The 27,893-nt window shown below is 52.6% G+C and overlaps 1 protein-coding gene across 1 annotated transcript in view; it reads left to right on the top strand.

The window, feature by feature from the left end:
* Positions 1–26,453, top strand: part of LOC147119506 (ubiquitin-conjugating enzyme E2Q-like protein 1) — a 35,359-nt gene extending 8,906 nt beyond the window's left edge. The window contains exons 2-3 of the mRNA XM_085985058.1: positions 10,875–11,487; positions 24,379–26,453. Coding sequence (XP_085841184.1) covers positions 10,894–11,487; positions 24,379–24,510 — 726 coding nt within the window. The 5' untranslated portion in view covers positions 10,875–10,893 and the 3' untranslated portion in view covers positions 24,511–26,453. The remainder of the gene's footprint in view (positions 1–10,874; positions 11,488–24,378) is intronic.
* Positions 26,454–27,893: the final 1,440 nt, after the last annotated feature.

Genomic DNA, 27,893 nt, shown 5'->3' with positions numbered 1-27,893 from the left:
ACTGAGACACACACGGGCCATACAGTACCAGACGGGAGTGAATCGTTCCCTTTTACCCGCTGTGTACTGTACATGTGCAGGAGCTGACACTGAGACACACACGGGCCATACAGTACCAGACGGGAGTGAATCGTTCCCTTTTACCCGCTGTGTGCTGTACATGTACAGGAGCTGACACTGAGACACACACGTCGTACAGTACCAGACCAGAGTGAATCATTCCCTTTTACCCACTGTGTACTTTACATGTACAGGAGCTGACACTGAGACACACACGCGCCGTACAGTACCAGACGGGAGTGAATCGTTCCGTATTACCCGCTGTGTTCTGTACATGTACAGGTGCTGAGACTGAGACACACACGGGCCGTACAGTACCAGACAGAAGTGAATCGTTCCCTTTTACCCGCTGTGTGCTGTACATGTACAGGAGCTGACACTGAGACACACACAGGCCGTACAGTACCAGACAGAAGTGAATCGTTCCCTTTTACCCGCTGTGTACTGTACATGTACAGGTGCGGTCACTGAGACACACAGTGGCCGTACAGTACCAGACGGGAGTAAATCGTTCCCTTTCACCCACTGTGTACTGTACATGTACAGGAGCTGTCACTGAGACACACACGGGCCATACAGTACCAGATGGGAGTGAATCGTTCCCTTTTACCCACTGTGTACTGTACATGTACAGGAGCTGTCACTGAGACACACACGGGCCATACAGTACCAGGCGGGAGTGAATCGTTCCCTTTTACCCGCTGTGTACTGTACATGTTCAGGAGCTGACACTGAAACACACACGGCCCGTACATTTCCAGACGGGAGTGAATCGTTCCCTTTTACCCGCTGTGTGCTGTACATCTGCAGGAGCTGACACTGAGACACACATGGGCCGTACAGTTCCAGACGGGAGTGAATCGTTCCCTTTTACCCGCTTTGTGCTGTACATGTTCAGGAGCTGACACTGAAACACACACCACCCGTACAGTTCTAGACTGGAGTGAATCATTCACTTTTACCCGCTGTGTGCTGTACATGTACAAGAGCGACACTGAGACACACACGGGCTGTACAGTACCAGACGGGAGTGAATCGTTCCCTTTTACCCACTGTGTACTGTACATGTACAGGAGCGACACTGAGACACACACGGGTTGTAGAGTACCAGACTGGAGAGAATCGTTCCATTTTACCCGCTGTGTGCTGCACATGTACAGGAGCTGACACTGAGACACACATGAGCCGTACAGTACCAGACGGGAGTGAATCATTTCCTTTTACCCGCTGTGTGCTGTACATGTACAGGAGCTGACACTGAGACACACACGGGCCGTACAGTACCAGACGGGAGTGAATCGTTCTGTATTACCCGCTGTGTTCTGTACATGTACAGCTACTGAGACTGAGACACACACGGGCCGTACAGTAACAGATGGGAGGGAATCGATCCCTTTTACCCGCTGTGTGCTGTACATGTACAGGAGCTGACACTGAGGCACACACGTCGTACAGTACCAGACCAGAGTGAACCGTTCCCTTTTACCCACCGAGTTCTGTACATGCACTGGTGCTGAGAGTGAGACACACACGGGCCGTACAGTACCAGACGGGAGTGAATCGTTCCCTTTTACCCGCTGTGTGCTGTACATGTACAGGGGCTGCCACTGAGACACACACAGGCCGTACAGTACCAGACGGGAGTGAATCGTTCCCTTTTACCCACTGTATACTGTACCTGTACAGGAGCTAACACTGAGACACACACGGGCCGTACAGTACCAGACTGGAGTGAATCGTTCCCTTTTACCCGCTGTGTACTGCACATGTGCAGGAGCTGACACTGAGACACACACGGGCCATACAGTACCAGACGGGAGTGAATTGTTCCCTTTTACCCGCTGTGTGCTGTACATGTACAGGAGCTGACACTGAGACACACACGGGCCGTACAGTACCAGACGGGAGTGAATCGTTCCCTTTTACCCGCTGTGTGCTGTACATGTACCGGAGCTGACACTGAGACACACACGGGCCGTACAGTACCAGACGGGAGTGAATCGTTCCCTTTTATCCGCTGTGTGCTGTACATGTACAGGAGCTGACACTGAGACACACACGGGCCGTACAGTACCAGACGGGAGTGAATCGTTCCCTTTTACCCGCTGTGTGCTGTACATGTACAGGAGCTGACACTGAGACACACACGGGCCGTACAGTACCAGACGGAAGTGAATCATTCCCTTTTACCCGCTGTGTGCTGTACATGTACAGGAGCTGACACTGAGACACACACGTCGTACAGTACCAGACCAGAGTGAATCATTCCCTTTTACCCACTGTGTGCTGTACACGCACAGGAGCTGACACTGAGACACACACGGGCAATACAGTACCAGACGGGAGTGAATCGTTCCCTTTTACCCACTGTGTGCTGTACACGCACAGGAGCTGACACTGAGACACACACGGTCCGTACAGTACTAGAGGGGAGTGAATCGTTCCCGTTTATCCGCTGTGTGCGGTACATGTACAGGTGCTGTCACTGAGACACACAGTGGTCGTACAGTAACAGATGGGAGGGAATCGATCCCTTTTACCCGCTGTGTGCTGCACAGGTACAGGAGCTGGACCTGAGACACACACGGGCTGTACAGTACCAGACGGGAGTGAATCGTTCCCTTTTACCCGCTGTGTGCTGTACATGTACAGGAGCTGACACTGAGACACACGGGCCGTACTGTACCAGACGGGAGTGAATCGTTCCCTATTACCCGCTGTGCACTGTACATGTACAGGAGCTGACACTGAGACACACGGGCCGTACTGTACCAGACGGGAGTGAATCGTTCCCTATTACCCGCTGTGCACTGTACATGTACAGGAGCTGACACTGAGACACACACGGGCTGTACAGTACCAGACGGGAGTGAATCATTCCCTTTTAACCGCTGTGTGCTGTACATGTACAGGAGCTGACACTGAGACACACACGGGCCGTACAGTACCAGACCAGAGTGAATTGTTCCCTTTTACCCACTGTGTACTTTACATGTACAGGAGCTGATACTGAGACACACACGGGCTGCAGAACACTAGAGCGGAGTGAATCGTTCCCTTTTATCCGCTGTGTGCGGTACATGTACAGGTGCTGTCACTGAGACACACACGAGCCATACAGTAGCAGACGGGAGTGAATCGTTCCCTTTTACCTGCTGTGTACTGTACATGTACAGGAGCTGACACTGAGACACACACGGGCCGTACAGTACCAGACGGGACTGAATCATTCCCTATTACCCGCTGTGTGCTGTACATGTACAGGAGCTGACACTGAGACACACACGGGCCGTACAGTACCAGACTGGAGTGAATCGTTCCCTTTTACCCGCTGCGTACTGTACATGTACAGGAGCTGACACTGAGACACACACGGGCCGTACAGTACCAGACGGGAGTGAATCGTTCCCTTTTACCCGCTGTGTGCTGTACATGTACCGGAGCTGACACTGAGACACACACGGGCCGTACAGTACCAGACGGGAGTGAATCGTTCCCTTTTATCCGCTGTGTGCTGTACATGTACAGGAGCTGACACTGAGACACACACGGGCCGTACAGTACCAGACGGGAGTGAATCGTTCCCTTTTACCCGCTGTGTGCTGTACATGTACAGGAGCTGACACTGAGACACACACGGGCCGTACAGTACCAGACGGAAGTGAATCATTCCCTTTTACCCGCTGTGTGCTGTACATGTACAGGAGCTGACACTGAGACACACACGTCGTACAGTACCAGACCAGAGTGAATCGTTCCCTTTTACCCGCTGTGTACTGTACATGTACAGGAGCTGACACTGAGACACACACGGGCAATACAGTACCAGACGGGAGTGAATCGTTCCCTTTTACCCGCTGTGTACTGTACATGTACAGGAGCTGACACTGAGACACACACGGGCAATACAGTACCAGACGGAAGTGAATCATTCCCTTTTACCCGCTGTGTGCTGTACATGTACAGGAGCTGACACTGAGACACACACGTCGTACAGTACCAGACCAGAGTGAATCGTTCCCTTTTACCCGCTGTGTACTGTACATGTACAGGAGCTGACACTGAGACACACACGGGCCGTACAGTACCAGACTGGAGTGAATCATTCCCTTTTACCCACTGTGTGCTGTACACGCACAGGAGCTGACACTGAGACACACACGGGCAATACAGTACCAGACGGGAGTGAATCGTTCCCTTTTACCCACTGTGTGCTGTACACGCACAGGAGCTGACACTGAGACACACACGGTCCGTACAGTACTAGAGGGGAGTGAATCGTTCCCGTTTATCCGCTGTGTGCGGTACATGTACAGGTGCTGTCACTGAGACACACAGTGGTCGTACAGTAACAGATGGGAGGGAATCGATCCCTTTTACCCGCTGTGTGCTGCACAGGTACAGGAGCTGGACCTGAGACACACACGGGCTGTACAGTACCAGACGGGAGTGAATCGTTCCCTTTTACCCGCTGTGTGCTGTACATGTACAGGAGCTGACACTGAGACACACGGGCCGTACTGTACCAGACGGGAGTGAATCGTTCCCTATTACCCGCTGTGCACTGTACATGTACAGGAGCTGACACTGAGACACACACAGGCCGTACAGTACCAGACGGGAGTGAATCATTCCCTTTTAACCGCTGTGTGCTGTACATGTACAGGAGCTGACACTGAGACACACACGGGCCGTACAGTACCAGACGGAAGTGAATCATTCCCTTTTACCCGCTGTGTGCCGTACATGTACAGGAGCTGACACTGAGACACACACGGGCCGTACAGTACCAGACCAGAGTGAATTGTTCCCTTTTACCCACTGTGTACTTTACATGTACAGGAGCTGATACTGAGACACACACGGGCTGCAGAATACTAGAGCGGAGTGAATCGTTCCCTTTTATCCGCTGTGTGCGGTACATGTACAGGTGCTGTCACTGAGACACACACGAGCCATACAGTAGCAGACGGGAGTGAATCGATCCATTTTACCCGCTGTCTGCTGCACAGGTACAGGAGCTGAACCTGAGACACACACGGGCCGTACAGTACCAGAAGGGAGTGAATCGTTCCCTTTTACCCACTGTGTGCTGTACATGTACAGGAGCTGACACTGAGACACACACGGGCCGTACAGTACCAGACGGGAGTGAATCGTTCCCTTTTACCCACTGTGTGCTGTACATGTACAGGAGCTGACACTGAGACACACACGAGCCATACAGTAGCAGACGGGAGTGAATCGTTCCCTTTTACCTGCTGTGTACTGTACATGTACAGGAGCTGACACTGAGACACACACGGGCCGTACAGTACCAGACGGGACTGAATCATTCCCTATTACCCGCTGTGTGCTGTACATGTACAGGAGCTGACACTGAGACACACACGGGCCGTACAGTACCAGACGGGAGTGAATCGTTCCCTATTACCCGCTGTGCACTGTACATGTACAGGAGCTGACACTGAGACACACACAGGCCGTACAGTACTAGAGGGAAGTGAATCGTTCCCTTTTATCCGCTGTGTGCGGTACATGTACAGGTGCTGTCACTGAGACACACAGTGGTCGTACAGTAACAGATGGGAGGGAATCGATCCCTTTTACCCGCTGTGTGCTGCACAGGTACAGGAGCTGAACCTGAGACACACACGGGCCGTACAGTACCAGACGGGAGTGAATCGTTCCCTTTTACCCACTGTGTGCTGTACATGTACAGAAGCTGACACTGAGACACACACGGGCCGTACAGTACCAGACGGGAGTGAATGGTATCCTTTTACCCGCTGTGTGCTGTACATGTACAGGAGCTGACACTGAGACACACACGGGCCGTACAGTACCAGACGGGAGTGAATCGTTCCCTTTTACCCGCTGTGTACTGTACATGTACAGGAGCTGAAACTGAGACACACACGGGCCGTACAGTACCAGACAGGAGTGAATGGTATCGTTTTACCCTTGTGTGCTGTACATGTACGGGAGCTGACACTGAGACACACACGGGCCGCACAGTACCAGACGGGAGTGAATGGTATCCTTTCACCCGCTGTGTGCTGTACATGTACAGGAGCTGACACTGAGACACACACGGGCCGTACAGCACCAGACGGGAGTGAATGGTATCCTTTTACCCACTGTGTACTGTACATGTACAGGAGCTGAAACTGAGACACACACGGGCCGCACAGTACCAGACGGGAGTGAATCGTTCCCTTTTACCCGCTGTGTGCTGTACATGTACAGGAGCTGACACTGAGACACACATGGGCCGTACAGTACCAGACGGGAGTGAATCATTCCCTTTTACCCGCTGTGTACTGTACATGTACAGGAGCTGACACTGAGACACACATGGGCCGTACAGTACCAGACGGGAGTGAATCGTTCCCTTTTACCCGCTGTGTGCTGTACATGTACCGCAGCTGACACTGAGTCACACACGGGCCGTACAGTACCAGACGGGAGTGAATCGTTCCCTTTTACCCGCTGTGTGCTGTACATGTACAGGAGCTGACACTGAGACACACACGGGCCGTACAGTACCAGACGGGAGTGAATTGTTCCCTTTTACCCTCTGTGTGCTGGAGATGTACAGGAGCTGACACTGAGACACACACGGGCTGTACAGTACTAGATGGTGTGAATCGTTCCCTTTAACCCGCTGTGTGCTGTACATGTACAGGAGCTGACACTGAGACACACACGGGCCGTACAGTACCAGACGGAAGTGAATCATTCCCTTTTACCCGCTGTGTGCTGTACATGTACAGGAGCTGACACTGAGACACACACAGGCCGTACAGTACCAGACGGGAGTGAATCATTCCCTTTTACCCGCTGTGTGCTGTACATGTACAGGAGCTGATACTGAGACACACACGGGCCGCAGAGTACTAGAGCGGAGTGAATCGTTCCCTTTTATCCGCTGTGTGCGGTACATGTACAGGTGCTGTCACTGAGACACACAGTGGTCGTACAGTAACAGATGGGAGGGAATCGATCCATTTTACCCGCTGTCTGCTGCACAGGTACAGGAGCTGAACCTGAGACACACACGGGCCGTACAGTACCAGAAGGGAGTGAATCGTTCCCTTTTACCCGCTGTGTGCTGTACCTGTACAGGAGCTGACACTGAGACACATACGGGTCGTACAGTACCAGACGGGAGTGATTCGTTCCCTTTTACCCGCTGTGTGCTGTACATGTACAGGAGCTGACACTGAGACACACACGGGCCGTACAGTACCAGATGGGAGTGAATCGTTCCCTTTTACCCACTGTGTGCTGTACATGTACAGGAGCTGTCACTGAGACACACACGGGCCGTACTGTACCAGACGGGAGTGAATCGTTCCCTTTTACCCACTGTGTGCTGTACATGTACAGGAGCTGACACTGAGACACACACGGGCCGTACAGTACCAGACGGGAGTGAATCACTCCCTTTTACCCGCTGTGTGCTGTACATGTACAGGAGCTGACACTGAGACACACACGGGCCGTACAGTACCAGACGGGAGTGAATCGCTCCCTTTTACCCGCTGTGTGCTGTACATGTACAGGAGCTGACACTGAGACACACACAGGCCGTACAGTACCAGACGGGAGTGAATCGTTCACGTTTACCCGCTGTGCACTGTACATGTACAGGAGCTGACACTGAGACACACACGGGCCGTACAGTACCAGACGGGAGTGAATCATTCCCTTTTACCCGCTGTGTGCTGTACATGTACAGGAGCTGACACTGAGACACACACGGGCCGTACAGTACCAGATGGGAGTGAATCGTTCCCTTTTACCCGCTGTGTGCGGTACATGTACAGGTGCTGTCACTGAGACACACACGGGCCGTACAGTACCAGACGGGAGTGAATCATTCCCTTTTACCCGCTGTGTGCTGTACATGTACAGGAGCTGACACTGAGACACACAGTGGTCGTACAGTAACAGATGGGAGGGAATCGATCCCTTTTACCCGCTGTGTGCTGCACAGGTACAGGAGCTGAACCTGAGACACACACGGGCCGTACAGTACCAGACGGGAGTGAATCGTTCCCTTTTACCCACTGTGTGCTGTACATGTACAGAAGCTGACACTGAGACACACACGGGCCGTACAGTACCAGACGGGAGTGAATCGTTCCCTTTTACCCACTGTGTGCTGTACATGTACAGAAGCTGACACTGAGACACACACGGGCCGTACAGTACCAGACGGGAGTGAATCGCTCCCTTTTACCCGCTGTGTGCTGTACATGTACAGGAGCTGACACTGAGACACACACAGGCCGTACAGTACCAGACGGGAGTGAATCGTTCACGTTTACCCGCTGTGCACTGTACATGTACAGGAGCTGACACTGAGACACACACGGGCCGTACAGTACCAGACGGGAGTGAATCGCTCCCTTTTACCCGCTGTGTGCTGTACATGTACAGGAGCTGACACTGAGACACACACGGGCCGTACAGTACCAGATGGGAGTGAATCGTTCCCTTTTACCCGCTGTGTTCGGTACATGTACAGGTGCTGTCACTGAGACACACAGTGGTCGTACAGTAACAGATGGGAGGGAATCGATCCCTTTTACCCGCTGTATGCTGCACAGGTACAGGAGCTGAACCTGAGACACACACGGGCCGTACAGTACCAGACGGGAGTGAATCGTTCCCTTTTACCCACTGTGTGCTGTACATGTACAGAAGCTGACACTGAGACACACGCGGGCCGTACAGTACCAGACAGGAGTGAATGGTATTGTTTTACCCTTGTGTGCTGTACATGTACGGGAGCTGACACTGAGACACACACGGGCCGTACAGTACCAGACGGGAGTGAATCGTTCCCTTTTACCCACTGTGTGCTGTACATGTACAGGAGCTGACACTGAGACACACACGGGCCGTACAGTACCAGACGGGAGTGAATGGTATCCTTTTACCAGCTGTGTGCTGTACATGTACAGGAGCTGACACTGAGACACACACGGGCCGTACAGTACCAGACGGGAGTGAATGGTATCCCTTTACCCACTGTGTACTGTACATGTACAGGAGCTGAAACTGAGACACACACGGGCCGTACAGTACCAGACGGGAGTGAATGGTATCCTTTTACCCGCTGTGTGCTGTACGTGTACAGGAGCTGACACTGAGACACACATGGGCCTTACAGTACCAGACGGGAGTGAATCGTTCCCTTTTACCCGCTATGTACTGTACATGTACAGGAGCTGACACTGAGACACACACGGGCCGTACAGTACCAGACGTGAGTGAACCGTTCCCTTTTACCCTCTGTGTGCTGTACATGTACAGGAGCTGACACTGAGACACACACGGGCCGTACAGTACCAGACGGGAGTGAATCGTTCCCTTTTACCCGCTGTGTACTGTACATGTACAGGAGCTGACATTGAGACACACACGGGCCATACAGTACCAGACGGGAGTGAATCGTTCCCTTTTACCCGTTGTGTGCTGTACATGTACAGGAGCTGACACTGAGGCACACACGGGCCGTACAGTACCAGACGGGAGTGAATTGTTCCCTTTTACCCGCAGTGTACTGTACATGTACAGGAGCTGACACTGAGACACACACGGGCCGCACAGTACCAGACGGGAGTGGATCGTTCCCTTTTACCCGTTGTGTGCTGTACATGTACAGGAGCTAACACTGAGACACACACGGGCCGTACTGTACCAGACGGGAGTGAATCTTTCCCTTTTACCCGCTGTGTACTGTACAGATACAGGAGCTGACACTGAGACACACACGGGCCGCACAGTACCAGACGGGAGTGAATCGTTCCCTTTTACCCGTTGTGTGCTGTACATGTACAGGAGCTAACACTGAGACACACACGGGCCGTACTGTACCAGACGGGAGTGAATCATTCCCTTTTACCCGCTGTGTACTGTACAGATACAGGAGCTGACACTGAGACACACACGGGCTGTACAGTACTAGATGGTGTGAATCGTTCCCTTTAACCCGCTGTGTGCTGTACATGTACAGGAGCTGACACTGAGACACACACGGGCTGTACAGTACTAGAGGGTGTGAATCGTTCCCTTTTACCCGTTGTGTGCTGTACATGTACAGGAGCTAACACTGAGACACACACGGGCCGTACTGTACCAGACGGGAGTGAATCATTCCCTTTTACCCGCTGTGTACTGTACAGATACAGGAGCTGACACTGAGACACACACGGGCCGTACTGTACCAGACGGGAGTGAATCGTTCCCTTTTACCCGCTGTGCACTGTACATGTACAGGAGCTGACACTGAGACACACACGGGCCGTACAGTACCAGACAGGAGTGAATCATTCCCTTTTACCCACTGTGTACTGTACATGTACAGGTGCTGAGACTGAGACACACACGAGCCGTACAGTACTAGACAGAAGTGAATCGTTCCCTTTTATCCGCTGTGTGCTGTACATGTACAGGGGCTATCACTGGGACACACACATGGGCCATACAGTACCAGACGGGAGTGAATCGTTCCCTTTTACCCGCTGTGCGCTGTCCATGTACAGGTGCTGTCACTGAGACACACAGTGGTCGTACAGTAACAGACGGGAGGGAATCGATCCCTTTTAGCCGCTGTGTGCTGTACAGGTACAGGAGCTGACACTGAGACACACATGGGCCGTAGAGTACCAGACGGGAGTGAATGCTATCCTTTTACCCTTGTGTGTTGTACATGTACAGGAGCTGACACTGAGATGCACACGAGTTGCAAACCACAACCTAGTTGTCAATTAACCAGTGTCTCATCACTTTCGATTTAGGCTCTGGGCCTAGTCAGCCATGGCGATGCTGCTGCGGAAGATCGGTTTGAACACTGCGCTGGATCGGGGGATGGGCAGCCCGAAGGGGTCCCGCAGAGCGATAAAACCCGGCCGGCCTTTCGCTGAGAGGAAGACGCGGCCAGAGCCTGCAGTCAAGGCCGGGGAGGCAGACAAGGCCAGCGGGCAGCAGTTGCAAGAGCCTGAGCTGAAGTCCACGTCGCCGGGGCGACGGTGCGCCCAGGTGCGCAGCAAGCGCCTGATGAAGGAGCTGCGCGAGATCCACAAGATGGCGGACGGTTTCATCAGGGCCGAGCTGGTCGAGGACAATCTGTACGAGTGGAACGTGAAGCTGTTCCAAGTCGACAAGGACTCAGCGCTCTGGGAGGACATGAAGGAGACGGCGACGGAGTACATTATGGTCAACCTGACCTTCCCTGAGACCTTCCCCTTCTCGCCCCCCTTCATGAGGGTCCTGAGCCCCGCCATCGAGGACGGCTTCGTGCTGGATGGGGGTGCCATCTGCATGGAACTCCTGACCCCGCGGGGCTGGTCAAGTGCCTACACGGTCGAGGCCCTGCTCAGGCAGTTCGCCGTGAGCCTGGTGAAAGGACAGGTGGGTATCCAAACTCCCATCTCGCCTCGTCCTCTCCTCCTCCCCTCCTTCCCTCCTCCCTCCAACCATATTCCTCCAGCCTCAAGCTCCTCACCTCCCCTCCTCCGCTCCTCCCCTCCCCTTCTGCTATCAACTCCTCCCCTACTCCTGCCTCCTCCCCTCCCATCTCCTCCCCTTCCCTAAACTCCCCTATTCGCCTCCCCTCACCATCTCGACTCCCACCGCCCCTCCCCACCCCTCACATCCCCTCCCATCCTGTCCTCCGCTCCTCTCCCCCTCCTCATCTCCCCTCCTCCCCTCCACCAAATCCCCTCCCCTCCCCACCACCCCTCCCCTCCACACCTCCCCTCCACCCAATCCCCTCCTCTCCCGTCCACCCCTCCCTTCCTTCCCCTCTCCACCACTCCCTTCCTTCCCTCCCCACCCCTTACTTCCCCTCCTCGCCTCGCCTCCCTTCCCCTCCACCCCTCCCGTCCTCCCCTCGCCTCGCCTCCCCTCCGCCCCTCCCCTCCGCCCCTCCCCTCCTCCCCTCCCATCTCTCCTCACCTCCCCTCCCCTCCCCCTCCCCCTCCCTCTCCTCCTCGACTTCCCTCCTCCCCTCCCATCTCTCCTCACCTTCCCTCCCCTTCCCTCCTCCCCTCCCATCCTTTCCTTGCCTCCCCTCGCCTCCCCTCCCCTCCGCCCCTCTGCCCCTTCCATCTCTCCTCACCTCCCCTTGCCTCCACTCCCCTCCCCTCCTCCCCTCCCACCCTTTCCTTGCCTCCCCTCACCTCCCCTCCCCTCCCCTCCTCTCCTCCCCTCCCCTCCTCCCCACCCCTCCCCTCCTCTCCTCCCCTCCCCTCCTACCCACCCCTCCCCTCCTCCCCTCCCATCTCTCCTCGCCTCCCCTCCTCCCCTCCCCTCCCATCCTCTCCTCACCTCCCCTCACCTTCTCTCCTCCCCTCCCCTCCTTCCCCTCCCCGCTCCTCCCCTCCCTTCCTCTCCCCTCCTCCACTCCTAACCCTCCTCTACTCCCCTCCCTACCCCTCCGATCCCATCGTCATCAACCCTCCTCCCGTCCCATCCACTCCCCCTCCGCTCCCCGCCTCCCCAGCCACCTCTCCCCTCCCCTCCCATCCCCTCCTCCCCTCTTTCTCACCACATACCCTCCGCTCCACCCCACATCTTCACTCTGCTCTTTCTCCCACCGTTATCCATCCTCCCCATGGCCCTACCACCACCGCATCACCCCACCCGCTCCCACACCTCCCCATCTCAGGTCTTCCCCCCTCTCCTAATTCTCCCCCTTCTCCAGGCTGGAATGTAATCGAAGGTTTCAGGGTTGTTTATATATAGAATAACAGACACCCGGGAGTGAGTTACAGGCTGGAATCTAATCGAAGGTTTCAGGGTTGTTTATATATATAGAATAACAGACACCCGGGAGTGAGTTACAGGCTGAAATATAATCAAGGGGTTCGGGTGGTTTATATCTAGAAAAACAGATACCCGGGAGTGAGTTATAGGCTGGAATCTAATCGAGGGGTTCGGGTGGTTTATATATAGAATAACAGATACCCGGCAGTGAGTTACAGGCTGGAATCTAATCGTGGGGTTCGGGTGGTTTATATATAGAATAACAGATACCCAGGAGTGAGTTATAGGCTGGAATCTAATCGAGGGGTTCGGGTGGTTTATATATAGAATAACAGATACCCAGGAGTGAGTTACAGTCTGGAATCTAATCGAGGGGCTCGGGGGGTTTATATATAGAATAACAGATACCCGGGAGTGAGTTACAGGCTGGAAACTAATCGAGGGGTTCGGGGTGGTTTGTATATAGAATAACAGATACCCGGGATTGAGTTACAGGCTGGAATCTAATCGAGGGGTTCGGGTGGTTTATATATAGAATAACAGATACCCAGGAGTGAGTTACAGGCTGGAATCTAATCGAGGGGTTCGGGTGATTTATATATAGAATAACAGATACCCAGGAGTGAGTTACAGGCTGGAAACTAATCGAGGGGTTCGGGGGATTTATATATGGAATAACAGATACCCGGGAGTGAGTTACAGGCTGGAAACTAATCGAGGGGTTCGGGGGATTTATATATGGAATAACAGATACCCGGGAGTGAGTTACAGGCTGGAAACTAATCGAGGAGTTCAGGGTTGTTTATATATAGAATAACAGATACCCGGGAGTGTGTTACAGGCTGGAATCTAATTGAGGGGTTTGGGTGGTTTATATATAGAATAACAGATACCCAGGAGTGAGTTACAGGCTGGAATCTAATCGAGGGGTTCGGGTGGTTTATATATAGAATAACAGATACCCGGGAGTGAGTTACAGGCTGGAATCTAATCGAGGGGTTCGGTGTGGTTTATATATAGAATAACAGATACCAGGGAGTGAGTTACAGGCTGGAATCTAATCGAGGGGTTCGGGTGGTTTCTACATAGAATAACAGATACCCGGCAGTGAGTTACAGGCTGCAATCTAATCGAGGGGTTCGGGTGGTTTATATATAGAATAGCAGATACCCAGCAGTGAGTTACAGGCTGGAATCTAATCGAGGGGTTCGGGTGGTTTATATATAGACTAGCTGGGGAGCCCCGCGTTGCGAGGGCAATTTTGGGGCGCGAGGGCAATTTTGGGGCGTTTGGTCTCCCTGCCCCTGTGTGTCCCCCCTCTCCCTGTCATGTCCTCTCCCTGTCCTATCCCACCCTCCCCTCTCTCCCTCCCCTCCCCTCTCTCCCTCCCTCCCCTCCCTCCCTCCCCTCCCCTCTCTCCCTCCCTCCCCTCCCCTCTCTCCCTCCCCTCCCCTCCCCTGTCTCCCCCTCCCCCCCCACCCCTCCCCTGTCTCCCTCTCCCCCCCACCCCTCCCCCACTCCCCCGCTCCCCTCTGTCCCTCTCTCCGGCCCCTCCCCCTGCCTGGCGAGCCCCGCATTGCGAGGGCAATTTGGGGGCGCGAGGGCAATTTGGGGGCGTTTGGTCTCCCTGCCCCTGTTTGTCCCCCCTCTCCCTGTCATGTCCTCTCCCTGTCCTATCCCTCCCTCCCCCCTCCTCCCCCCCTCCCTCCCCTCCCTCCCTCCCCTGTCTCCCTCCCTCCCCTGTCTCCCTCTCCCCCCCCCACCCCTCCCCTCCCCCGCTCCCCCACTCCCCTCTGTCCCTCTCTCCGGCCCCTCCCCCTGCCTAGCGCCTGAGGTCCGGTGCCGTTGCTGAGGTCCCCCGCGTATCGCGCGGCTGATGGACGGCCGTTGCGGGCGGGCGGGCGGCGCATGCGCGGTGAGTGCGGGCGGCGCATGCGCAGTGAGTGCGGGCGGCGCATCCGCGGTGAGTGCGGGCGGCACATGCGCGGTGAGTGCGGGCGGCGCATGCGCGGTGAGTGCGGGCGGCGCATGCGCGGTGAGTGCGGGCGGCACATGCGCGGTGAGTGCGGGCGGCGCATGCGTGGTCAGTGCGAGCGGCCCGCGGGAGCCGGCAAGGCCATTAGCGAGCGGGAAACTTCGGGCGGCGCGCCCGCGCTCCGTCCGCGACACCTGAGAGGGGGAAGTAGAGAGAGACAGAGAGGGAAGAGGAAAAGGAGAGAGAGGGAAGAGGAGGAGAGAGAGAGAGGGAAGAAAGAGAGAGAGAGAGAGAAATTTTTTCAGCTTCAGGCCCCGAGTCCCCCCTGCGCGAGGGTGAGGAGGAGGGGGGGGGGTTGCTAAACACAATATAAAACTCAAATAAATTGTTAATTAATTGCCTAACACATAATTGAAATATTTACCTTAGTTCCCTAACACACAGAAAGTGTGGGGGAAAATATCGTGGAAAATCAAGATGGCGGCCACTCACCTCGGTTCAGAAGGATAAGGCCCGCCCACACACGCACCGATTGGTCGACCGGTCAGGTCACCGAAGCGTAGGATTGGTCAATCGTCGAGTCACTCGACACTCAACTGTAGGAAGACCTCGACGTCACACGGTCGCTAATGAGATGCTAATGAGCGGAACGCTGAACGTTTTTGGGATACCGCGGGCGGGATTTTTGTCCGGCCGAAACGGAAATACGCCTATGACCGGTCCGGAATCGCAAGCTTTCTTTTGAGGCGACGCGCGCGTCGGTACGCTCTGTAACTTCCAAACGTATAGAGACCAGGCGGACAGACAGACAGACAGAAGAGCCGCTTTATATATATAGATTGACAGATACCCGGGAGTGTGTTACAGGCTGGAATCTAATCGAGGGGTTCAGGGGGTTTTATATATAGAATAACAGATATCCAGGAGTGTGTTACAGGCTGGAATCTAATCGAGGGGTTCGGGTGGTTTATATATAGAATAGCAGATACTCAGGAATGAGTTACAGGCTGGAATCTAATCGAGGGGTTCGGGTGGTTTATATATAGATTGACAGATACCCGGGAGTGTGTTACTGGCTGGAATCTAATCGAGGGGTTCAGGGTGGTTTATATATAGAATAACAGATACCCGGGAGTGTGTTACAGGCTGGAATCTAATCGAGGGGTTCGTGTGGTTTATATATAGATTGACAGATACCCGGGAGTGTGTTACAGGCTGGAATTTAATCGAGGGGTTCGGGTGGTTTATATATAGATTGACAGATACCCGGGAGTGTGTTACAGGCTGGAATCTATTCGAGGGGATCGGGGGGTTTATATATAGAATATGTAAGGGGTTTTGGTTTTTAGTTTAGGGTTTTTTGCCTGGTCAGTCAGCCGTGTGTCTGAGCTGTTCTGGCCCCGTGCGGTTCAAATAGTTTCCCAGTTTGGTTCTGACCGCCGGACTTATTTCAGTAGCGATATAGACAAAACGAGACCAGTGGTTTGGGTGCAAAGAAATCCAGAGTTTTATTGAAATAAAGAATAAATTGCTATACAATGAAAATAATTATGCATACATCAAACTTTTACTTAATGGGGAGGAGAGAAGACAGACACATCAAGGGAAAATTGACTACAATGACAATTTAACAAGATTCCCCTTTAGTTCCCACCCCTTATACCTATCTAGGTTGCCTTGTAATGGGCCAGAAAGTTTATGCTCACCAGTAAACGCCTGCTCCATGCCCCTGCGGTCTGCCTTGGATTTTTCACCGCCCGAAGTAGAGATACCCCAGTAATTCAAAAGTAACTGCTGGTATTCCACTTCTTTGTGCGGGCTGTGACGGTCCTCTTGAAGGCAGTACACCGGAGGCGAGGCGGTAGGGAGAGAGAGAATGGCTTCCTGAGGGGCTATCTTTATACCCCATTGGGAGCCCTTATCTTCGTGCCCAAATCTGGACGTATCTGGGTTACACAAAGGGACCGATCTGTCCCCATTGACCATAATGGGTTTGAATGCATTGCCCATTCATTTAACTGGTTTGAATGGAGCTGTCCCAGTTTGAAAAATGTCCCGCTGGTTTCTTGAGTGCTCAGTAAACAGTACTTAAGTGTCAGTGTAAACAATCCTTTGTGCTGTGGTTACATTTCAACCACAACTAGATTGACAGCAACCACTTAAGCCCTTGAGTCAACACTGCTAAGGACTTGTGTAAACAGAGTTCCTTTGTTCCGTGTTGAAACTTCCTAACCGCAGTTGATTGACAGCTTCAAGTATTTAAGTACTTCAGAAGCTGGTTTCTTTCAATCCTTTGGTCAGCCAGTGCTATGATATCCTTCTTTCATATTCATAGGCTGTCTTTCTCTTTTGCCACGGGGCCGGCTACAGCCATCTTTGGTGTCCTGGGTTTTTAAAGTACATTCCAACCAGGTTTTCTTTAATCAAATAATCTTCGGGGGCTGCTGAAATTTTGCGAACCTTACACTCCGCCCTTGGATACTAAAACTTGCTTGCAGTATCCTATTAAAGGTGAGCAAAGATTTCTGACCCCCCCACAAACAACCTTCCCTTATACATGTCGCTATCTATCTCTGATCCGCCGACACCTCCATCCCCCTTTCTCAGAGAGAATCGCAGTGCACAGTAGGCATCTATTGATAGAAAAACATGATTATGTACAATAATTCCAGCACGGAGGGGGTCCAACACCCCTGCACCACTTGTGACCTCATAGAGCTTTATCACGATACATCATCTTTAATGAGATTAACACCAAGCCAAAACATATTTGTTAAAAATACAAACGAATCTGCTATCACTCATGATTAGTTACAATTCGGTCTTATTGACCTCCGAAAAGTCAAATTTACAGAATTTCCGAAACATCTTTTCCTTGGGGTGACGATTCGTATCCTCGGGCACCGGAAGGAGGCCTCCCCATACGTGAAGCCGGTCTCTCTAGAATACTGGGTTGAATTGGATCCCAGTCATCCTGGCCAGCTCCCCTCATGGGCATCTGCCTCCCGCAGACCCCTCCCGCAGTGGGCTAGGGGTGCTCCCTTCCCCGAGCATCCAAAGGCACGATGGTCCTCCCTTCCGAAACTCTGAAAAAAACTTTAAAAAACATCTAGCCAGGTTCCCTGGCTCGGGGGAATGTGATCGGGTCCCGCGACCTCGGCTCACATAGACAACACTCTGGAACGGTTCCATACTTAAAACTTGTACTTTAATACTTAAAACTACCGATTGCAATATAAAATTAAAATTAACACACTCTAACTTAATCCTCTATACACATTACTTAAAATTATACTACTTAAACTATATACATCCGCCGCCCGCCTCCGGGCGGCCAGCCTAATCCCTGTTTGGGCTGCTACAGGCTGCTCCCTGCGGCGTGGCTGCACTGATCTCTACTCCTGGTCCCTCGCAGCTTATGGCTGCTGGCTGGCGACCTCTGTCTCTTGGCTTCTCCCTGACTCGGGAGACCGCCCTTTTTAACTGGAAAGCTGGTGACCATACTTTCCTGGGCTGGGGTACCCGAAGAGACCTCCTAGGGAGTGTCGCTGGTGGGGCTACCCTGGCGAGCGGACCATTAGCTCAGGTCACACTCCTTGCTGGCTGGGGACCTTCTCCCTCGGGTCCCTCCCTTCCCAAACCTGGGCTGGGGACAGGCAATCCCTTGCCACCAGCTGCCGGTGGCTGAGAGTTTTCCCCTTCAGGTTTAAAACCTGGTTCAGGCTCCTCCCCGGAGTCCCACAAGAGAGGGGGAATCGCTCGGGCCAAATGCTGGGGAACTTCTCCCTTCACGCACGCGACTGCGCCTGCGTGTGCAGTCTGTGTGTGTGTACGTGCTGCAGGCTGAGGATTTCTAATCTCAGGTACAATCCCAGCTGCCTGTTTCCCTGCCTCCGGCTTAAACAACTTACATTGTTTAATATAACTAGCAGCCTGCCAGTAACCCTGTCTCCTTACCAGGGCAGCCTTTAAGGCGGAATCTTGGGCTTGGACCTGCTTTTGGTCCGGGGCCAAAGCTATCCCCTGTGTGCCTCCCTTGTCCCAGATTGCTGCTACCGGACCTGCTCTACAGGGGTCCCAGAACTCTCCTTCCCTGTCCCCCTGCATGGCCGCCTCGTTGGTCTTGTGGTTACCCTCCCACATGGTATGGAGGGATCCTAAACCTATGGCCAAAGGTTTTGACCTTTCCCCACCCTGCTCGTGCCCTGTGGGTCCCATTAAGCTAAATGGGGCCTTGTTAGACTGGGGTGAATTGGTCAGGTCCTCTGAATGGACCACCGTGCTGGAAGCTCCAGTGTCCACTGAATATCTCCCCTGCACCGTCTTCACCCCCATCCTAACATAGGGCCTGCTCCCCTCAGCATTTTCGCGGAGACACAGGTCGACAGGCTGCGCTGGCTCTAGTCATTGCTGGGAGTGGGATGGGGCAGACGGGGTCAAAGCACCGGTGGTGGCTGCTATTCTCCCCTGGCCAGTCAGAAGAGACCGCATTGCCTCCAATAGTGACTCGACCGAGGCGGGGGGAATTCCTGTCTCTACCTTTTGGACTGAGGCTGTGGGATTCTTTCCCTGGTTATCTTTCCAGGGATTCTTACAGTCTTTTCTCCAGTGACCGTCTTTCCCGCACCCATAACAATTTAACTTAGCCTGGGAGGGACGGGTCCCCTCCTGGTGCCACTCTTTCTTATTCTGGCCTCCAGGATTAACCTCATGGACTTTCCCCTTGGGTTGGGGTGTCTCGATACCCCTCATGTTTCTAAATGCTACTGTGAGCTGGTGGATCACCGCTTCTTCGGTGGTCTGGGGGTTTCGGGGGTCAAACCAAGCCGCGACCTGGGCTTGGATCTGGGGTAGGCTGTTTGTCATAAGACAACGGAGCCAGTGAGTCAACTGGACTGGGTTCAGTGCTGCCCGCCCTGGCATTCCCGGGCATGCACTCCGGTAGACTGGCCACAGCCTGTCTGCGAACGCCTGCGGGGACTCCCCTGGGAGCTGTACCGTTCTTTCTACCCGGGCGAACGGACTGCCATCATTGAGTCCCATGGCCTCTAATATCTCGTTCCTCAAATCCTCGTATTCTTTCTGCCCCCTTTTGTACTCGCCAGATAGGGCCTGGAGGAGATCACCTCCCAGGGAAAACAGCAGCATTTTCGCTTGCTCTGCATCATCGCAGTCATTAACACAAGCTGCTTGTTCTATCTCACTGAAGTGCAGAGAGGGGTCTCCCTTTTTAGTGAGCTTGGGGATGTGGCTAACCATGTCTCTGAGCTGGTGGGTGCCATACGGCACCACAAATTGATCCTGGATGGCCCCTGGGTCATCGTCATCAACGGGCGGACCGTACCTCCGTTGTCGGAGGGGGTACACTGGTCCTGGTCCTGGACTATCTAGCGGGGCCTGCTGTGCTTCCTCTACCACCTCATCCTCCACAACCCCCTTGCTGCCAGAGCTCCTGAAAGCTCAGAGCTGTGGGTGGCGGTCGTGGGACCTCTAATTCCCTAACCAACTTTGTTCTGGGTGTTGCCTGTGGGACGGTTCTATTTGGGTTGCTGGTAAAGTTCGACTGGCCTATCTGCGGGCTGATAAGACATATCATCCCCTTTGCCCTCTTTAAAGCCATATTCAAGCTTTCTATCTCTTCCCTACAGGGGCCATGATCTGCTTCCTTGAACCCTTGGTCGCAGGCCAGCTTATACGCTGCCTTTACCTCCCTAACCTTTTCCTCCTGCTCTCTTACTTCTTGTATGAGGCGGGCGTTCTCCTCCCACACCCTCATCTCATTACTCTTGGCCTCTGTAACTAGGCACTTCAGGTACTCTAATTCGTACCTCGGGTGGCTTTTGCCCTCACTAAACTGGTCCACCGGGCGCTCTATCTTGGCCTGGTATTCTTCAATCTCCATTTCCTTATCCCAACCCTCTGCTTTAACTTCCCTAAGCTTGCGGGTACCTAACCACAAACAGATCAGTGGTGTGATAAAAAGAAAACCAATAACTGCTGCTCTCTCCAGACCCAGACCACCGTCTGCTACATCGCATACTGTCGCCGACAGTCCTGCCGCAGTCGCCATTGTAAGGGGTTTGGGTTTTTGGTTTTGGGGTTTTTGCCTGGTCAGTCAGCCATGTGTCTGAGCTGTTCCAGCCCCGTGCGGTTCGAATCGCTTCCCCTTAGGATCTGACCACCGGACTTATTTCAGTAGCGATATAGACAAAACGAGACCAGTGGTTGGGTGCAAAGGAAACCAGAGTTTTATTGAAGTAAAGAATAAATTGCTATACAATGAAAATAATTATGAATACAGCACACTTTTACTTAACGGGGAGGAGAAAAGATGGACACATCGAGGGAAAATTGAATAAAATGGCAATATAACAAGATTCCCCTTTAGTTCCCACCCCTTATACCTATCTAGGTTGCCTTGTAATGGGCCAGAAAGTTTATGCTCACCAGTAAACGCCTGCTCCGTGCCCCTGCGGTCTGCCTTGGATTTTTCACCGCCCGAAGTAGAGATACCCCAGTAATTCAAAAGTAACTGCTGGTATTCCACTTCTTTGGGTGGGCTGTGACGGTCCTCTTGAAGGCAGGGCACCGGAGGCGAGGTGGTAGAGAGAGAGAGAATGGCTTCCTGAGGGGCTATCTTTATATCCCATTGGGAGCCCTTATCTTAAGTGATAGTGTAAACAATCCTTTGTGCTGTGGTTACATTTCAACCACAACTAGATTGACAGCAACCACTTAAGCCCTTGAGTCAACACTGCTAAGGACTTGTATAAACAGAGTTCCTCTGTTCCGTGTTGAAACTTCCTAACCGCAGATGATTGACAGCTTCAAGTATTTAAGTACTTCAGAAACTGGTTTCTTTCAATCCTTAGGTCAGCCAGTGCTATGATATCCTTCTTTCATATTCATAGGCTGTCTTTCACTTTTGCCACGGGGTCGGCTACAGCCATTTTTGAAGTCCTGGGTTTTTAAAATACATTCCAACCAGGTTTTCTTTAATCAAATAATCTTCGGGGGCTGCCGAAATTTTGCGAACCTTACAAATAACAGATACCCAGGAGTGAGTTACAGGCGGGAATCTAATCGAGGAGTTCAGGGTTGTTTATATATAGAATAACAGATACCCGGGTGTGTGTTACAGGCTGCAATCTAATCGAGGGGTTCGGGTGGTTCATATTTAGAATAACAGTTACCCGGGAGTGAGTTACAGGCTGGAATCTAAACAAGGGGTTCGGGTGGTTTATATATAGAATAACAGATCCCCGGGAGTGAGTTACAGGCTGGAACCTAATCGAGGGGTTCGGGTGGTTTATATACAGAATAATAGATTCCCGGCAGTGAGTTACAGGCTGGAATCTAATCGAGGGGTTTGGGTGGTTTATATACAGAATAACATAACCGGGAGTGAGTTACAGGCTGGAATCTAATCAAGGGGTTCAGGGTGGTTTATATATAGAATAACAGATATCCGGGAGTGTGTTACAGGCTGGTATCTAATCGAGGGGTTCGGGTGGTTTATATATAGAATAGCAGATACCCAGGAGTGAGTTACTGGCTTGAATCTAATCGAGGGGTTCGGGTGGTTTATATATAAATTGACAGATACCCGGGAGTGTGTTACAGGCTGGAATCTAATTGAGGGGTTCAGGGGGGTTTATATATAGAATAACAGATACCCGGGAGTGAGTTACAGGCTGGAATCTAATCGGGGGGTTCAGGGGGGTTTTTATTTAGAATAACAGATGTCCGGGAGTGTGTTACAGGCTGGAATCTAATCGAGGGGTTCGAGTGGTTTATATATAGAATAGCAGGTACCCAGGAGTGAGTTGCAGGCTGGAATCTAATCGAGGGGTTTGGGTGGTTTATATATAGAATAACAGATACCCGGGAGTATGTTACAGGCTGGAATCTAATCGAGGGGTTTGGGTGGTTTATAAATAGAGTAACAAATACCCGGGAGTGAGTTACAGGCTGGAATCTAATCGAGAGGTTCGAGTGGTTTATATATAGAATAGCAGATACCCGGGAGTGAGTTACAGGCTGGAATCTAATCGAGGGGTTCGGGGTGGTTTATATATAGAATAACAGATACCCAGGAGTGAGTTACAGGCTGGAATCTAATCGAGGGGTTCGAGGGGTTTATATATAGAGTAACAGATACCCGGGAGTGAGTTACAGGCTGCAATCTAATCGAGGGGTTCGAGGGGTTTATATATAGAATAACAGATACCCAGGAGTGAGTTACAGGCTGGAATCTAATCGAGTGGTTCGGGTGGTTTATATATAGAGTAACAGATACCCGGGAGTGAGTTACAGGCTGCAATCTAATCGAGGGGTTCTGGGTGGTTTATATATAGAATAACAGATACCCAGGAATGAGTTACAGGCTGGAATCTAATCGATGGGTTCGGGTGGTTTATATATAGAATAACAGATACTCGGGAGTGAGTTACAGGCTTGAATCTAATCGAGGGGTTCGGGTGGTTTATCTATAGAATAACAGATACCCGGGAATGAGTTACAGGCTGGAATCTAATCGAGGGGTTCGGGTGGTTTATACATAGAATAACAGATACCCGGGAGTGATTTACAGGCTGGAATCTAATCGAGGGATTTGGGTGGTTTATATATAGAATAACAGATACCCAGGAGTGAGTTACAGGCTGGAATCTAATCGAGGGGTTCAGGTGGTTTATATATAGAATAACAGATACCCAGGAGTGAGTTACAGGTTGGAATCTAATCGAGGGGTTCGGGGGGTTTATATACAGAATAACAGATACCCGGGAGTGAGTTACAGTCTGGAATCTAATCGAGGGGTTCGGGGGGTTTATATATAGAATAACAGATACCCGGGAGTGAGTTACAGTCTGGAATCTAATCGAGGGGTTCAGGTGGTTTATATATAGAATAACAGATACCCGGGAGTGAGTTACAGGCTGGAATCTAATCGAGGGGTTCGGGTGGTTTATATATAGAATAACAGATACCCAAGAGTGAGTTACAGGCTGGAATCTAATCGAGAGGTTCGGGTGGTTTATATATAGAATAACAGATACCCGAGAGTGAGTTACAGGCTGGAATCTAATCGAGAGGTTCGGGGGGTTTATATATAGAATAACAGATACCCAGGAGTGAGTTACAGGCTGGAATCTAATCTAGGTGTTCGGGTGGTTTATATATAGAATAACAGATACCCGGGAATGAGTTACAGCCGGGAATCTAATCGAGGGTTTCGGGTGCATTTTACCCAATTAAACGCTTTCATAATTTTAAGGAATATTAGGTCACCTCTCAGTCTCATCTGGGAAAGATTCACAGCCTGTTCAACCTTTCCCGATAGGTATAACCTCTATTCCCCTGACCAAAATGTACCAGCTGCCACTGATCTATATTGAAGTTTTCATTTGCCAACCACACATCCATTCTGCAAGTTTATTAATGTCTTCTTTATTCTCGGGTGCGGGGTCAGGGAGGTACAGGCTGGCCTTGTCTGTCACTTGTCCTCCCTCCCTCTGTCGCTTACTCCCAGTGTCTCTTCTTTCCTCTGTTTCCCCCAGGGTCGGATCCATGATATGCCGGCAAAGAATAAGAAGGTTTTCAGCCGGAAGGAGGCTGAGGCCACCTTCAGGAACCTGGTGAAAACACACGAGAAGTACGGTTGGGTGACACCGCCCAGCGCTGACGGATAGACTGGGGGGTGGGGGAGAGGGAGAGAGGGCAGAGAGCAAGAGGGGGAGAGGGCAGAGAGAGAGAGGGATAGAAACAGGTAGGGACAGCGAGAGGGAGAGACAGAGGGTAGGAGAGAGAGAAATAAGGAAAGAGCGAAGGAGAAGGGAGGGAAAGAAGGAAGGAGAGAGGAAGAGCGAGAGAGAGGAAGAGAGTGACAGTGAGAGAGAGACAGAGCGAGAAAGAGAGAGAGAGACAGAGGGGGAGGGGAGAGACAGAGAGGGAGAAAGCAAAAGAGTGGGAAAGAAACAGAGGGCGAGAGAGAGACAGAGAGGGAGGGAGAGATGGAGGGAGAGAGACAGAGCAAGAGGGAGAGAGGGGGAGGGACAAAGGGAGAGAGGGAGGGAGAGAACGGGGATAGGGAGAGAGAATGAGAGAGTGAGGGAGAAGGAGGGAGAGAATTAGGGGGACAGAGAGACAGAGGGAGGGAGGAAGAGAGCAACAGAGAGTGAGAGTGATGGGGAGAGACAGAGTGAGAGAGAGACAGAGGGACGAGACAGGTAGGGAAAAACAGAGAGAGAAAGACAGAGAGAGATAGAGCGAGAGAGACGGAGAGAGGGGGAGAGAGGGGAGAAAGTGAGAGGGAGAAAAAGAGTGACGGAGAGGGAGAGACAGGGTGATGGAAAGAGAGCGAGGGAGAAAGGGAGAGAGGGAGGTGCGAGAGAAAAGGAAAGAGGGGGAGAGAGAGAGTGAGAGGGAGAGGGAGAGTCAGAGTGAGAGGGAGGGTGAGTGAGGAGGAGAGAAAGGGAGAGAGGGAAGGAGAGAGGGAGGGAGATGGCTAGAGAGAGGGAGGGAGCGGGAGAGAGAGAGATGAAGGGAGAGAGAGAGGTGGTGAGAGAGGTTGCTCATCGATAAGTGCCCTGCCCCGCTATCTGCCAGACCTGTTCTATCTGAAGATCCACCTGTTTCTCCCCCCCTCCGAACCCCCCCCCACCCTCTCGCCCCTGCTACCTGATCCCTGATCCCTGAGGAAGGACCTCGTTGTTCCGGGGGAGACAGAAGGACTGCCCCCTCCCCCCTTTCCTTGCAGGCGGTGCTCCTTGACTACTCTCCCTCCCCCCGCCCGCCGAAGGCCCTTCCTTGCTCCGGGGTTAGGCTCACCTGGCATCCCTGCGAGCCCAGAGACGGTGTGTCGTCAGGCAATTCGACCATGGGGAGGTAGCATCACAGACAAGCCCTGATTCTCGGACTTCCCCAACAAGGAGTCACTGGGCAGTGATCAGGAACCCTGGCTGATTTTAACCCCCTCCCTAACTCGGGGTGGCGGGGGGGGGGTGCAGGTGGGGAGTGTGCTGGCATCAACTCACTCAGCACAGACCAGAGGGGATAGAACTTGGGCCCTTCCTGCTCTGTGTGTGGAGCTCAGTACCAACTGCAGCCCCCCGCCACCCCCACCGCTCCCGCCCCCCCCACCCCGCCACCAGCTGGGATCAACTCACTCAGCACAGACTGCAGGGCGGTGATGGAACCTGGGATCCAATCCAAGGGTGGGATTTGCTCCACTGAGACATCAGGAGGCCCTCTTGAAATCTTTATTGATGTTTTTCCTTTGACAAATCTTGATTTGGATTTTTTTTTTGAAGCAGTCCTGGGGGGCGGGGGGGAGGCGGGGGGTGAGGCGGGTGGAGAGGAGGGGTGGGGGGCAGAGAAAAAAAACAGGCAAACGGAGGGACAACTAAGTAAGTGCAGAAAGAGCACCTGGGACCATCTGGGCGTAGCATCGGATGTCCCGTGATCCGGGAAGAACCGCCGAGTGCGCCTTCGTGTCAGCATTGACCGCTCCGGGAGCCACGTCTGGGCAGATACGACGCATGTGATGCCATCGCCAAGTGGGACCTAGCTTGCGGTGTCCCGTGCGCGGGCCTCATCGTCTTCACGTGTACGAGGAACAGATTAATAAAGAGCTTTCCAAAGAAATTTGTGTTAAGTCTGTGAATGATTGAGACACGGACTAGCAGGAGAGAAACAAAGAGATCTTTACTGGTGAAAGGCACAAACGAAACTAACCAACAGAGGCTCTCTAGCGCCTTTTATACAGGGGTGGTCACTGCCGGTACTGCAGTCTGAGACCAGTTATTCTCTTAAAGGTACATACACAACAATTCCTCCCCTTTTAGATAAACAGTACATAACATTCATTTAACAACTAATGATAATGAATTACAATCACAATTACTGTTGCTAGATACATTGGTTAAGTTTAAGCAATTATAAGTTCAGTCTTTGAGGAGGCTTCCTGATTCTGTCTGGATAACGCCTCTTTGGGGTATCAGGTTCTTCTGGCAATGTTGAGTCGGGATCAATGTCGTTGTTTGGTTCATCTGCTTCCAATATTACCGGTTCTGCGGTAGCTGCAATTGGAACGTCGATTTCATTACCAGGTGTATCAGATCGTGGTGTGGAGTTGACGTTTTCCAGTGACTCTAGAATCTGGTCAGCATGGCGTCTTACAATGCTCTTGCTGGCTGGGGACCTTCTCCCTCGGGTCCCTCCCTTCCCAAACCTGGGCTGGGGACAGGCAATCCCTCACCACCGGCTGCCGATGGCTGAGAGTTTTCCCCTTCAGGTTTAAAACCTGGTTCAGGCTCCTCCCCGGAGTCCCACAAGAGAGGGGGAATCGCTCGGGCCAAGTGCTGGGGAACTTCTCCCTTCACGCACGCGACTGCGCCTGCATGTGCAGTCTGTGTGTGTGTACGTGCTGCAGGCTGAGGATTTCTAATCTCAGGTACAATCCCAGCTGCCTGTTTCCCTGCCTCCGGCTTAAACAACTTACATTGTTTAATATAACTAGCAGCCTGCCAGTAACCCTGTCTCCTTACCAGGGCGGCCTTAAAGGCGGGATCTTGGGCTTGGACCTGCTTTTGTTCCGGGGCCAAAGCTATCCCCTGTGTGCCTCCCTTGTCCCAGATTGCTGCTACCGGACCTGCTCTACAGGGGTCCCAGAACTCTCCTTCCCTGTCCCCCTGCATGGCCACCTCGTTGGTCTTGTGGTTACCCTCCCACATGGTATGGAGGGATCCTAAACCTATGGTCAAAGGTTTTGACCTTTCCCCACCCTGCTCGTGCCCTGTGGGTCCCATTAAGCTAAATGGGGCCTTGTTAGACTGGGGTGAATTGGTCAGGTCCTCTGAATGGACCACCATGCTGGAAGCTCCAGTGTCCACTGAATATCTCCCCTGCACCGTCTTCACCCCCATCCTAACATAGGGCCTGCTCCCCTCAGCATTTTCGCGGAGACACAGGTCGACAGGCTGTGCTGGCTCTAGTCATTGCTGGGAGTGGGATGGGGCAGACGGGGTCAAAGCACCGGTGGTGGCTGCTATTCTCCCCTGGCCAGTCAGAAGAG

Source organism: Somniosus microcephalus, chromosome 4, assembly GCF_052327205.1.
Source record: "Somniosus microcephalus isolate GS21.2 chromosome 4, FLI_Smic_1.0, whole genome shotgun sequence".
NCBI lineage: Eukaryota > Metazoa > Chordata > Chondrichthyes > Squaliformes > Somniosidae > Somniosus > Somniosus microcephalus.
The sequence above is the reverse complement of the archived record's forward strand: the minus strand, read 5'-3'. Positions and strand labels throughout refer to the sequence as shown.